General features: G+C 40.0%; 2 protein-coding genes across 2 annotated transcripts in view; one reads left to right on the top strand and one right to left on the bottom strand.

The window, feature by feature from the left end:
• The window catches only part of LOC115412610 (collagen alpha-2(VI) chain-like), a 29968-nt gene extending 27725 nt beyond the window's left edge, over positions 1-2243 (top strand). Inside the window, exon 28 of the mRNA XM_030125206.1 lies at positions 1392-2243. Coding sequence (XP_029981066.1) covers positions 1392-1984 — 593 coding nt within the window. The 3' untranslated portion in view covers positions 1985-2243. The remainder of the gene's footprint in view (positions 1-1391) is intronic.
• A 183-nt stretch (positions 2244-2426) lies between these two features.
• Positions 2427-12809, bottom strand: LOC115412611 (X-ray repair complementing defective repair in Chinese hamster cells 5). Its single transcript, XM_030125208.1, has 21 exons — positions 12716-12809; positions 12266-12379; positions 11990-12173; positions 10458-10506; positions 10241-10363; positions 9895-10074; positions 9653-9767; positions 7993-8131; positions 7800-7912; positions 7612-7674; positions 7385-7522; positions 7118-7205; positions 5720-5850; positions 4682-4878; positions 4385-4475; positions 4152-4221; positions 3897-4006; positions 3510-3606; positions 3302-3369; positions 3151-3225; positions 2427-2964 (listed from the first exon to the last, which is right to left on the bottom strand). The coding sequence occupies exons 1-21, from the start codon at positions 12725-12727 to the stop codon at positions 2950-2952; spliced, it is 2172 nt and encodes a 723-aa protein (XP_029981068.1). The 5' UTR covers positions 12728-12809; the 3' UTR covers positions 2427-2949.
• Positions 12810-13776: the final 967 nt, after the last annotated feature.

Here is a 13776-nt window from a genome sequence, read left to right as displayed (position 1 = left end):
AAGATCTATTGTCTAAAAATAAGTTCTTATATCTCACTGAAAAGTTACTCTTTTTTTTTTTGCTTTCTTCTTTTTCTAATTTATTCTTCTATTTTTCCATAAAATGGAAAAGTTACTCTTTAGGTGATTATGTCCTATTTTAAGTGTGATGAGATATTTTGACTAGAAATGAGAAGAATACACTTGGTAAGATTTGGATTTTTGCAGTGTACTCACAATATGATGTTGTACCTGGTATAGTTGTGATTCTTGACCATCAGTGTAGAGATTAGGAGATTAAATCAAAACTACAAAAATATCCCAAATGTGAAAAAACCCAGAGTATATCATAGCATTCAGAATATTGAATACGATGGCAAATACAAAAAAAGATGAGATCCAGAATAAAAAATAAGAACAAATCCAGAATCCAGAATAAGATCATATCCTAAATAAAAGGGATCCAGAATACTGAATAAGATCCAGGATAAAAATAAATGAATTCCAGAATACAGAATGAGATCTAGAATGCAGAATCATATTCAGAATAAAAAAAAACAAGTGGTGCTAGGTACAACAAACGCCACCCCTCGTACGTATTTTGCCCATTATAAGTAAATGGGAAGATTTTTTTTTAAATCATAAAAAATGTGAACTTTGACCTAATTTTCCCAAAATGTAATGACCTCTATTCTGGGTCACTGGCAATCTATAAACCTAATTTGGTATGAATTGAACCAATAGTTTTGCTGCTAAAGTGTTAACAAACAAACAAACCAAACCAAAAACAATACCCCTTGCCTCCCCTTTGTGGGGCGGGTTAATGGGAATAAGATCCTGAATAAAGGAGATCCAGAATACGACATGAGATCAAGAATACAAATTATTAACAGGAAATCCAGAGTGCAGTTAAAGATCTAAACTAGTATATTAGCGTATTTTATGGAATGGATGGTTTAATAAGCGTCTTGCAAAAACTGTTTTATTTGGATTGTCTGTAAAAATGAATCTTGCAGTGAATAATATTTAGAAACTCACCAAATTAAGAGTGTGTGTTGGTAGACTGCCTTTTAAACATCAGCCTAGGGGCAAAAGATGAAAATTAAGCCCCGCTGGCTAAGTCTGGCTCATTAACAAGTTTTATGTTTCTGTTGACTGAGCGCAGTCCTGATCAACTACAGTTATAAATGCAGTGATATGTCTTCAGACACAGATGATACCGTGAAACAAGGAAGTCAGGAATATCTGACAATTGTTATGTTAATAGGACATAAAACACTTTGTTCATTTTAGGTTTGGGGAGAATCTAAATTTAGTTTTGAATCTAGATTAAATGTTTAAATTAAACATTAAATCTTTTCTTTTCCTGAGGTTTTATCAGTTGAGTTCACTGTGGCTCACTGCTCTTACAGAACCGGATGTGGCCCCTTGTGTCCACCGGCCTGTGGATTTGGTGTTTCTACTCGATGGCTCAGAGCGACTGGGGATGGACAACTTCCGGCGTGTAGGTGAATTTGTGCAGAATGTGGCCAACAGACTGGGCCTGGCCCGGGCCAAGAACGACCGTATGCGAGCTCGCTTGGCACTAATGGAGTATGGCAAAGAAAATGAAAACCTCATCGCCTTCCGTCTAACACATGACCCCAATGCAATCACTGCAGGCCTGGCAGAATTGCGATATTTGGATTCTGCCTCTAATGTTGGCTCTGCTATCTTCCACGCCATCGACAACATACTGGCCCAAGGTGAAGTGAGACGCCAGGCAGAAGTTTCATTTGTTTTCATAACCGATGGCATCACTGACATCAGAAACCTGGACGAGGCGATTAGTGCCATGCGCGGGGCACAGGTCATCCCCACGGTGATAGCCACACGAAGTGACATTGACCAAGAAGTCTTAATGAAGCTGGCGATGGGTGACGAGTACGCTATTTTCAAAGGGGTAGACTTCTCTAGTCTACTGGGTTCCAGGTTGTATGACAGATTCATCAACTGGGTTTGTTAAACAGAAACAACTCTTAACATGGACGTATCCATTTGCATTGGTGCTACTTTTGTTTATCTAGCATCTAAACATGATACTGGTTTATTATGATTCAGCTATTGCACTGTAACATGTGCACTACACCACTGCTTTACATTTGTAAGGAAAAGTGTATTCATCCTCGATATTCTTTAACAAATACAAGTCAAGCTTTTTTTAATTGACCATGAAGTTTCACTGATTTTTAAGGCAATAAACCTGCAGTTTGTTGGACACTTCACTACTGTTTTCCGTAAATCCCACAGGTTATCCGATGCAGATAAACCTTCAGATTTAAAGCTCCTGCTCTATCGAACCAGTAAGAATGGGAACTGGCATAATTGTATCGATACCGGTGCTATTATTAATTCTGCTTATCAGTGTGAGTGCAATTTTCTGAGTGGAAAGAAGTCGGTCTTTACAGTTTTTCAGCGTTAACACAGCAGTTTTATTATCTTTTAGTGCAGTTTAAACACTCTCTACTATTACAAACACTGAGCTCCGGCTTTGCTGCCCTTGCATATTGTGTATGGTGAGTGTACTTAGCAGCCGGCTCTCGTCAGAAAACCATGCCAGCATTGATAAACAGAATTGACGAGCTCAAGGGGATAAGATTTCTCAACTGGAACTGGTTTTCAATCCTCCTCCCTGCTGAATTATTAAGAAACAAGTCAAAAGGAGATTTGTAATTTTGACATGATACATTCCACAATTGCATTTTTAAGTCTCAGTTCTAGAAGCAACAGTAATCTCTCATACTGTTCTAATCAGTTATATACAACTACGCTCTGTGATGTTTGATATTAAGAGTTTCAAAAGTATCAAGAGTCTCCGAGTGGGAGGCAGAACAATGGACGGCTGAAGTGGTTTGGTCTGGCTGTGCTGAAAGATTGCATTCTTCTCATTTCTCTGCATGTCCACTGCAGACGCTCCCTTTGCTTCCCTTCTTACATCATATCCAGCTGCACAGGAAGAGAGGGGAAAAGACGCAACACTGAATAGTTTACATCACAACTCTCCTGACAAATCATCAGTTACAGATACAAATCCCCCAGTTACACATTAAAAGAGCTTAAAACACTTTGGTAACAAAGCTCAAGTATTTAAGACCAGAATAGAGCTGTTAAATAAAAATACAGATCACAAACCAAATCGTCAACGTCTCCAGTGTCTTCGGTGGTTGGTGCAGCCACTTCCTCTTTCTTCTCATCCGTAATCAGAAACTGAGGATAAAGTAGGTAAGGTTAGTCAACATCACCTTGAATGTAATGGGAATAAGTGATTTTAGTTTCTAGTCACCTGATTAGCTTCATTTTTGGATACAGTACTTCCTTCAACCTCATCTTTGCTGATCAAAGTCACAGCATCTGTTAAAGCACGAGAAATATGTTTTTCTCATTTTACTAATTCCAAACTGCAGAAATTGCATAAAAATTACATGTCATCTCGAGGGAGGAAAAAGGTGGGGGGAAAATCCTGAAGCCTTGAGCAAAGAGGCTTATCATACCTTGAACAAGCAGGTCCCAGAAGACCTCGAGCCCTCTGTTCGGGATGCTCCTTTTCAGGGACTGAAGGTAGCTATTGTACAGATCAGCCTTCCCCAGCTGAATTAGGAAAGATTAAAACATTCAAAACACATCTGAGTCTTCTAAAACCTCACAGTCATCCACATTATCTTCAAGCGCACACACATATTCACACAAGGACTGGCCACCATTCAAGTTGGGAGAAACGAAACAGACGCATTGTAATCTTCTCAAGTTGACTCATAATCTCCATAGCAAAGCCAAAACTAAGTGGTGTGATATTTCAAGATTATTTCACGCAGACTCCTACAACAGTGGCACTCGGCATCATTCATTTCCCAAATGGAAGATTGTGAATGTTTATTTACCTTAACGGACTGTTCTCTAAAAGCCTGGATACAGGTGATGCTTTTCATGTAGTAGTGCGTGTTCTTGTTGCTAAGCAACTGCTCTATCCTGTGAGTCAGTTGCTGGCATACTGGGAAGGACACAGGGGTCACCACAACCAAACAAAAAAAGATAAACACAATTACTCGGGCTTAACATGAATCATGACAGTTTGTGATACAACCAGACAAAATGTTTATAGCAACATTTTGCTTGTAAACCAAGACAAATCTCACCCTCTCCAAATGGAAGGCTCTTCAGTTTGACCAGTGTCCGGAAGTCACGGGCTGGATCCACGCTTCCCACCTACAGCAGTTTGATTAGCGTAAGTGAGGACTGAGTTAAAATGGATTTTTAAGTGCCTGTTAGAACAAGTGGTGAGGCACTTTACTTGAAATGGCTGGGAATTTTTGTGCAATGAGCTTATCTCTCTAGGATTATTACAGCAACCAGCTGCTGTGCTTCTCACCGAGGTAACAGAGCCTTCGGCAATGTCAGCCAGGTTATAGTCCTCTTCCTCTTCGTCTCCTTTGGCCTTCTTGGCATCTGGCTCCCCCGTGCTGCGAACAGTAAAGAGGGAGAGTTCGTTTTAATCATCAGAGAAACCCCATCCACACAGATATCTCATGTATTTTATCTAGCATTACCAAAAATACCTGCACATTATACATTTATACAGTGTTTTATAGAATCATCAAAAAGTTTAAATATGACTAATCAGATCATCCATGATATTCACCTGCTGTTGTACTGAACCCAAACTTACTCTTTGCCAAAGATCTGAGCGCTAGTCTTCAGCTGTTTTTTCTTTTCCACTGCTGTAAGAGGAAACTTCCTCTTCACCTCTTCGAGTGGAGCCTGGCAGCGTTCACTTATTACCTCAGGCCGCTCAAGAGCAGCCTTCAGCCATGGCTCCATGGGGGGAAGAGGGGTGCCAGGGTTTACTGCCCGATGATGCAAACACTTAGGGGAAAAAAAAGGGACACGAGAGAGAATGACTAGGGGAAACTAATACAGGCAAATGAAAACTTTTGACTTTGACGTCTCATGAAAGGTGTTTATTACTCACCTCCACCAAAACTTTGCTAACAGCCTACACATACTGACAGCAGAGTTAAAGGTACAGGAGATTTTCGTGACCAATTTTTCATCAAGTCTGTAAAACCTCAGTCACAGCCTAAGTATCATGAATCTGTAAGTCTTTCTGTGATTACTCACCTGAATCTCTTAGATTACGGTGAACAATTTCAAAGTGCCATCCACCATAAACAAACCATGTGTTTACAAACAGAGTCAGGAGGTAACTCGGGTGTCTTCGGAATTTTGTCGCAACGTGCATTGTGGGAGGCGAAGGCTCACGCAGCCGCCTGGCTGTAGCAACTAGTACAGACACAACACGGAAATGGCAGGCGCTCCCTTCCCTCTATGCACATTCCTCCAGATGTTTCCGCGTTTCAACCATTTCTGCATCGTGTTTGTTTCATCTATATAATATCATATGGTTGCGCTGCCGCTGCCAGGCAGCTGCGCGAACCGCCCTTTCCCATGATGCACATCGCGACAAAATTCCGAAGATGCCTGAGTGACCTCCTGGCTCTGTTTGTAAACACATGGTTTGTTTATGGTGGGTGGCACTTCAAAATTGTTCACCGTTATGCAAGAGATTCAGGTGAGTAATCACAGAAAGACTTACAGATTTGTGATACTTAGACTATGACTGAGATTTTGCAGATTTGATGAAAAATTGGTCATGAAAGTCTCCCGCACCTTTAAGGGTTGTGTCTGATGAAGTGAAATGCAATACCTGGAAGTGCCTCTGGAAGGCAGGGTTGGGAATGTGGTGGACTTTCAACATGTCCTTTTGTTCTCCGCTCTCATCTTTCTCCACCAGCATCATGGAGTCAATGAGAGAATCCACAGCTGACAACTGGGCTTCTGGAGAAATCAAATAAAACAAAAGGATTAGCTTCTCATCACTCACTGAAGTTGGTGGCTTATGTTTCACTTAACAGTGAGAGTAATGTAAACCACTGCAAAGCACAGCCAAAAAACTAAAAAAAAAATCCTATTGTGGATCTGCAGAGACAGCAGTCGAAGACCTGCAGTTCTGAACCTGTGCCACATATAAACCAGTAATTAACAACAGCAGCAGTTCAGAACTGAAGTAGAAATGCTGACACGTCTCCACGGTCCAGGTACGAAAGAGGTTAGAAGTGTTAGAGCAGCGTTAAAACTGCAGCATCTGCCTGAAAGAAGCAACAGTCCCATGTTTAGACCTGTCATCCAAACAACAGACACAATATGTTGCTTTTGTGGAAGTGGTGCAGGTTGATCTATGTGCAGCACTGGTCTGCCAACAACCACAAAGCTCCCTCTTGTGGAGAACTGCTATGTGTTAAACTTAAATGTTCAGGTCTGGTTGTGAATTACAAGACACATCCTTGAAACGCCATCATACATAAGGGGTTCTAATACTTTCTGAATTCACAAAATACTGACTTTTTCATGACACAAATTTACAGCTTCATATTTATTGTGTAAACTAGAGAATTGGAGATCATAGACCCTATAACCAGACACACTTCAAAGCATCTAATAAAGCTTGTTCTCAAGCCCATTCTTCCTATGTATAAGAATTAGGACAAAATAGGAGTGCGTGATAAGTAAGCAAAACAAACGCAAACTACTTTGTTTTTCAGTGCCATGGGAGAAGAAATTCAAAATAAAATTGTCCTTGTCTCATTCCTTTTGATACATGTGGCCCTAAAACTCTCATGAAAAACACTGCAGTCATTTATTTATATTACAAATTCTGCAATTTATGTTGTGTTTTGCTCTGTTTACTCTTGGGTCAAAACACAGTAATGTCCCATCAGAGAGCGAACTTTAATTGATTGCCATTCCAACATTTATTTTAATATAAAGTAGCTCCTTGTTTTGGATTATCCCTTATGGTCCAACTAAAACAAAAATGAATTTAAAAGTAAAAAATGTGGGTCATTTAGCAACACAAATCTGTAAAATTATCTCTAAAATGTCCCGTCAGAGATTTTGAATACCGTATTTTGACCCTCTTACAGACTTACATATACATGAAATTCCAGTTTTCAGTTCTGTGTAAAAGTATCTATTAACTCTGTCAGTGAAACGTAAAACTGCGAGTAGTTTTTTGAGCAAAAAGTCAAACAATAAAACTGTGTACCTGTGGGGACGAACTTCTTGTTTTCAAGTGAAGGAAATGTAAAATGTGAGAGGTCTTCCATGAAGGGCAGCTGGATGTACATAAGACACTACAGAACACAGGAAAGGGGTTGTTAGTTCTATGAGGTTTGACACAATATAGGTAAATATACAAGATGGCGTCGACTGATGGCGACATGCTACGAGCCTCTCTCACTGGCCTTAGTTTTGCTTCTTATTAGTTTTCTAATGCAGCCTATGTCCTCCTTCATATACATGTTCATCTCACCTCATAGTGCTGCTTGATGCAGGGGAAAGCAGCTCCAACTTGAGGATTGCAGCGCCTGTCATAAGCGTAACGTACAATGGCAACCATATTAAGCTCGTCCAATGCACGAATAAGGGCTGACAGTGCCACTCCTGCATGCTGCTCAGACAGACCAACAGACGCAAACAGAAGCAGGTTAGTATCAGTGTGTGAACGTTAAATTTAATACTGACTACTTCCATTCTTACCTCATCATCCTTGGGAGCAAACACCTTAATGACTTGATTTCCGATGAACTGATGTCGATGTATCTGCCAATAAAATCCACACACAAAACAAAAAACCCTAATAAAGTCTCCAAGTTATCACGTCCGTCATTATGACTGTTTTTTTTTTTTGTTTTACATGGTTTTAGAAGATGAAAAAACTAGCATACATTGCTCTGTTTGGTAAAGCCTAGAACTGCAAAGCACTTCCCATCGTGCTTGTACTTCATCTGGTCTTGATCCACTTTGGAGAAAGGAACAATGTCACTGCCGTAACGGAAACCTGAAAAAGAAAGGTGAGATTTTCTGGAATATCCTGAAGCCATAATTGAAATAATACTAATTTCCAATCATTATTTCTACCTTGGATTATGTCTTCTTTTTGCACCTCCGTCTCATTGTCGTCATCCAGACAGTAGACTGTCTCTCTCTTTACATCGTCTCTCTTGTTGGTTTGAGCGTCAACTGTAATCCATGTTTTCTTCAGCCTCTCATCCATCACCTTGAAGACATGAGTTGAACTCCTAGATTATAAATCCCTGGCTACACTGACAAGACTTTAAAGGCAAAGTATGTCAAATTTTCTCACAAACAAAAAAAACATACAAAATAATCTCTCAGAGTAATTGGTGCTGATCCTCTGTCAATGTGCAATCGTGTGTTTACTTGCAGAGACCCATACTTGTGCCTGTACTTTCTATTTTCATTGTGTTTTGCTGCATTTGGGGCATTTCTGGATGGCAGCCAGTCAATAAAAGCATCATGTAGCCGGTGAATAATTTAAAACAAACAAAAAAAGTGTCTCTGGTTCATTCTTCTCACAAAACTCTGGGTCTTTCTACCAGACCAAAGGGTCAGGACTTCAGCCTCAACATGAAGTTACTGACACAGACTGACTCCAACAGACTCTACAATGAACTTCTCTCAAAAATACTAAGTTGATCATTTTATCCAGGAGTAAATTCGGTCTCATTCATTTTATCTGAAACCTCTAATAATCAGATCTCAGGGTAAATAGAAGCTTTGATTGACAGCTAAGCATGACAGCTCTCTTTCCTGCCGAGTTAGACTTTCTGAGTTTGTTAATTTTAATAAGATGCATATTTTCCTGGCAGACAGTGTAACTGCAGTTGTGGTTGATAGGTTCCACTAACAAGACTGTAAAATATCTTGACATGATGCTTAATGAAAAGTCACATTTTTACTGATTCTTTAAGCTAGAGCTGAATATTAACTCACCTCTGAGTCACTTCTGGCTCCAAAAAGCCAACATGGTGACCAAAAAAATTGCAAACTACTTACTTCAAAGCAGCAGTTCAGAAACCAGTGGATGACATTTCAACTCCACTGTCCACTAATTATACAGTCTATGGCCCAGACAGAGAGAAGGAGGTAGGAAAAAGAGACAGGATGAAGTGTTTGCTACAGTTATATTACCATCTAGAATGTTCCAAGAGTTTTGTGATGGTGTGGGTGAGTTTATGTGTGTTGTGAAAACAATCAGAAAATAGCGTTTTATATTTCTGTCACTGCTTTATTTCCTGGTATTGGTGCTTGCTCTCTCCATTCACTCTACAGCTCTGTCTCCCTTGTTTACTGCGTGGAGAGAAGCCAAGTTGGAATAGTTCCATTTGCAAGAAGAAGTGAGAAATAGTACATACTTTGCCTTTAAACTACTGTTGATTAGACATCATTTATACACAGGATCAAAGTGAAAGAAAGGTTAATTTAAAATGTCAGCTTTTTCATAAAAGGCAATAATACTGTAGGAGGCACCAGTCAAGTGAGGCAATACATGTTCAGCACAAAATTTGCATTAAATGTTAACATTATTTATTTTTAGCTCAAAAAACTATAATTAACCAAGTTCAAGGACTGATAATATATGTGGGTGTCTGTTATTTAGACAAGATATATAGCCATGTCAAGCAGTCAATCAGAACATGCATGTACAGTATTTAAAAATTCCTTGTTATTGAAGATATACTCTATGTATTTAGATGCACCCTAACAGTCAACTTACTGCTTTATAGCCAACAATACGGATGGACAGAGAACTGCCAATGGTCAGTTGACAGGGCCAGGCAGTGGGTCTCCTCTCAATACGCTTAAACATACACAGCTGCTCCAGTGCATTCCTACAACAAGAGTTAAACAAATGGAAAGTTAACTCATATTGTCATTTAATAACAACCACAAGATCCAGACAGACACAGAAAAGATACACATCAATATAATCATGTACAATAAAATAGGCATTTTAACCTGAAGCTGTAAATTTCATCCAAGCCGTCCTCCTCATCCAGGCTGAGCATGACATGTTTCACCATGTCCAGACCCTGTTCCTGCTCCCTGGACAGACCTTTACCTGCACCCGGGTGTCCAGAACCTCCTCTGTCCCCATCACCTCCACCTTCCTCATCATCGCCTGCAGGGAAAGGCAAACTGAGACGGAACAGTTTATAGTAAGACAAAAGCAAAACAAGGGAAGGTTTGTGTTCAGATAAATCTGAAATCAAAAGTACATGTCAGCAAATAAATGTTCCAAATACATGACACACTGATCATGTTAGGTCTGAAATTACACATGTTGAAGGTGCCTGAATCTTACAAGAACTGCAGGGTGATTCCAGCTGTTTTCAGATTATCAATAATAATATCCAGTTCATCAGGACTGGCCTGAGTACAAAGGTCTGTCAGAAGGACAATGACGAGACGATCGTACTTTTTCCCCCTGAAAATTAGAGAAAATGGCATTGAAACACACTGGCATTAATATATAAAAGTTAGTTTTCTGTGAGGAATAATTACCAACAGCAGCATCTTACTCTGTTTGTTTCTTAAGGAGATCCATGCAGACAACCAGAGCATCCAGCCCTGAAGAGCAGCAGATAAGGAGCCAACAGATTCTAAAACATTAACTCAGACAATGAGCTGTGCACAAACAGGACCTGACAAGCATGAATTAGACCCAACATTTATCCTTAACTCACAATTACCGCTGAGTCATCTAGTGGATTAAACTAAGAATTGTGGCTGAGATGCTGTAGTTACTGGGGTTTCAAATACACTACTCTATATAAATGCACAATGTGATGTCTATCACTTAAATTTTATGTTTTTTTTTAGATGTTTCAGATAGTCTTTTAACCAAATTCAATTAAGAGTTTTAGGAAAATCACGTTTTTCTTAATTCAGTCATTGCAGGGGAATCTAAAGGTAGGTATTCAAAACATTCTGCTTGATCCACTAAACCTCTTTGGAGTAATGGTTGGAAAAAGAGTTCTGACATTTGACAATAACTTTAAAAAATGACATACCTTACAAATAAAGCTACACAATCAGATTGATCTAAAAATCATAAAAATCAGGGTGTGCTGGATTAGATGGGTAAGTGAAATACTGGTGACTATCACTATCTGGGGGTCTTGTTCACGAGTGAGGGAAGGATGGAGCGAGAGATTGACAGACAGATCGGTGCAGCGGCTGCAGTGATACAGTCGCTGTATCGGTCAGTTGTGGTAAAGATGGAGCTGAGCCGAGAGGCAAAGCTCTCGATTTACCGGTTAATCTACATTCCGACCCTCACCTATGGTCATGAGCTTTGGGTCATGACCGAAAGGACAAGATCCCGGATACAAGCGGTCGAAATGAGTTTCCTCCGTAAGGTGGCTGGGTGCACCCTTAGGAATAGGGTGAGGAGCTCAGCCACCAAGGAGGAGCTCGGAGTAGAGCCGCTGCTCCTCCATATCGAGAGGGGCCAGCTGAGGTGGCTCAGGCATCTGTTTCGGATACCTCCTGGACACCTCCCTGGGGAGGTGTTCCGGGCATGTCCCGCCGGGAGGAGACCTCGGAGAAGACCTAGGTCACGTTAAAGAGACTACGTCTCTCAGCTGGCCTGGGAACGCCTCGGGGTCCCCCCGGAAGAGCTGGAGGAGGTGTCTGGGGAGAGGGAAGTCTGGGCATCCCTGTTAAGACTGTTGCCCCCGCAACCCGGCCCTGGATAAGCGGTGGATAATGGATGGATGGATCACTATCTGCAAATTATCATTTGCCTAGTCATCGCTACAAAAAAATGACAACCCCGAAGCAGCAACTATAAATTCAAAATGGCAAAGACACTCAATATGCAAAGCTAAAGGTAACAGGAGCCACAATATTAAAACACAGTTCACTAATTTGTGTCATCTGATTGTGTGTCTAGTATCATAGCTCACACTTGTAACCTATCCCAAAAGGAGGGTGACTCCAGTGGCATTTTATTATGCAGATATCTAAGCAACAATGACATTCACTGTTTAAATATAATAACAGCCTTAACACGTAAGGAGTAACCAACTGTTCATATGCTGTTGGATACAGTCAGCCTGCTGACTCTCTGGATGAATCTGATTTGCAATCTCCTCCAGAAGCTCAAAATCAGGTATCATGAGGTTGCGATGGACAGTGATGTTCTGGTACTGTCCATCCTGCTCCAGTGGGTTCTTAGTGGAGTCTGTACCAAACAATACCAGAGCCATTTCATCCTTAGTCTCTGCAAAAACCTGTGAAAAGACCCCAGAACAGTATTTTCAGCGAACGTAATTGGATGATTTATGTATTTGGTTCAGTGTTCTCTAAGTGTGTGGATCTTTACCTGGCGCTGGACAAACTTCTGGATGACTTTTTTGGCGAGTTCGAAGGGAGGCTCTTCACCCGGAGCAGAGTTGGACATGGAGAAACCCACATCCATGCACAGGACTAGAGCCGACTACACAAAGCAAACACTTGTGCTTTAGTTTCAACGAACACTGACACAAACAAAAAACCGTTCAAACTCTTAACAAATACCATTATATGAACATTTTTCGCAGATATAACATTAATATAATTTAAGATTTGTGTACGTTCAATAGGGGGCGTGACAGCGTTCGCCTCAGTCCTAACATGTCTCAACATGTCACTAGCTCTCTTAAAGCTCAATAAAAGAAAATAAACCGGATCTAATGTTCAAAAACTTTTTATTTTAAAATATGTGTTAGTTAATACAGGTGCACACATCCATTTATGCAATTTCCTGTTGAAAATGTAAGAGAAATAAACTTACTTTCGCTGTCATCTTCTATTTTTCCTCTTCCTATAGTCGGGTGTCACTCTGTTATAAGTCCGGGGAGAAAACGTGAATAACACTTTGGTTCCACCACACGGTGAGAACTGTTCCGCAGTTGGTATAAATCAAATCTAGGTCAAACTAATAACGCCCTCCAGCGTTTCAGATAATACTGCGTTTCGACAGGCTGCATATTTTAGAAAGAAATCGGATATTTTTAGTGGGGGAAAAAAGGAGTCTTACTATAGTCAATAAACTGGCGATTATTTAATAGATTTCTACAGTTAAAACTCAAATCGAATTTTCTCTTGTTTTATGGGATGAGTATTTCAAATATTTCAAACCCTTTTCTGCACTTACCAAGTAAAATCATGGTGGAGACCTCAATGTAATATGCTGTAGTTAATTTTGTTTAATATTATTTTACAAGCAACAGTAAATTATATTTACACACAGTTGTGTTTTAAATATATGTGGTTTCATCCAATAATTAAATTAATTGCAGTGCCACTTTAGCATTAGTCAGGCAATTTCACAGTCCAGTGCTTATGTTTATAAGTGTTGGTGCAGCCTGAAAGTACATTTCTTTACCTAATTTGGTGCACATCCTGACATTGCATTGTTGGCGGCATATGGATTTTTTCAGAAAGCATCTTACACCAATGTAACACCAGGGTGCCACTAATCAGATCTCAAACACCCCAGACTACTTGGCTCGTCACTGGAGAGCCATCTGCATGTGTTTACACCCTTTGACCAGGAGTACTGTACACATATGAAGAACTGACCGGAAAAATAGCACATACTTGCAATGCACAGATTCAACACTTTATTTCATTTGTGTAACTGATTGTGTTGCATCCTGTAGATTCATATGTAATGTGGAATGCAAGAAAACATCCCATACAGACATGACAATCACTGATATCACCTGTAATAGAAAGTAGTGTAATATGAAAATAAAATTCCATTACTTTACGTTTTGAAACCCCCAAACTTTAAAACCATCTCATCTATGTAAACAAATCCATGTAGAGCCTTTCATTTAGTTACTGACC

Source organism: Sphaeramia orbicularis, chromosome 21 (assembly GCF_902148855.1).
Source record: "Sphaeramia orbicularis chromosome 21, fSphaOr1.1, whole genome shotgun sequence".
NCBI classification, from domain to species: domain Eukaryota; kingdom Metazoa; phylum Chordata; class Actinopteri; order Kurtiformes; family Apogonidae; genus Sphaeramia; species Sphaeramia orbicularis.
The sequence above is the reverse complement of the archived record's forward strand: the minus strand, read 5'-3'. Positions and strand labels throughout refer to the sequence as shown.

Bases quoted from the DNA above. Each gene is read 5' to 3' on its own strand.
- LOC115412611 (XM_030125208.1), bottom strand. The intron at 7,913-7,992 runs GTAGAAATAATG...TTTCTTTTTCAG, and splicing joins AAAAGAAGACATAATCCAAG to GTTTCCGTTACGGCAGTGAC. The intron at 4,222-4,384 runs GTGAGAAGCACA...AAACTGCTGTAG, and splicing joins CCGAAGGCTCTGTTACCTCG to GTGGGAAGCGTGGATCCAGC.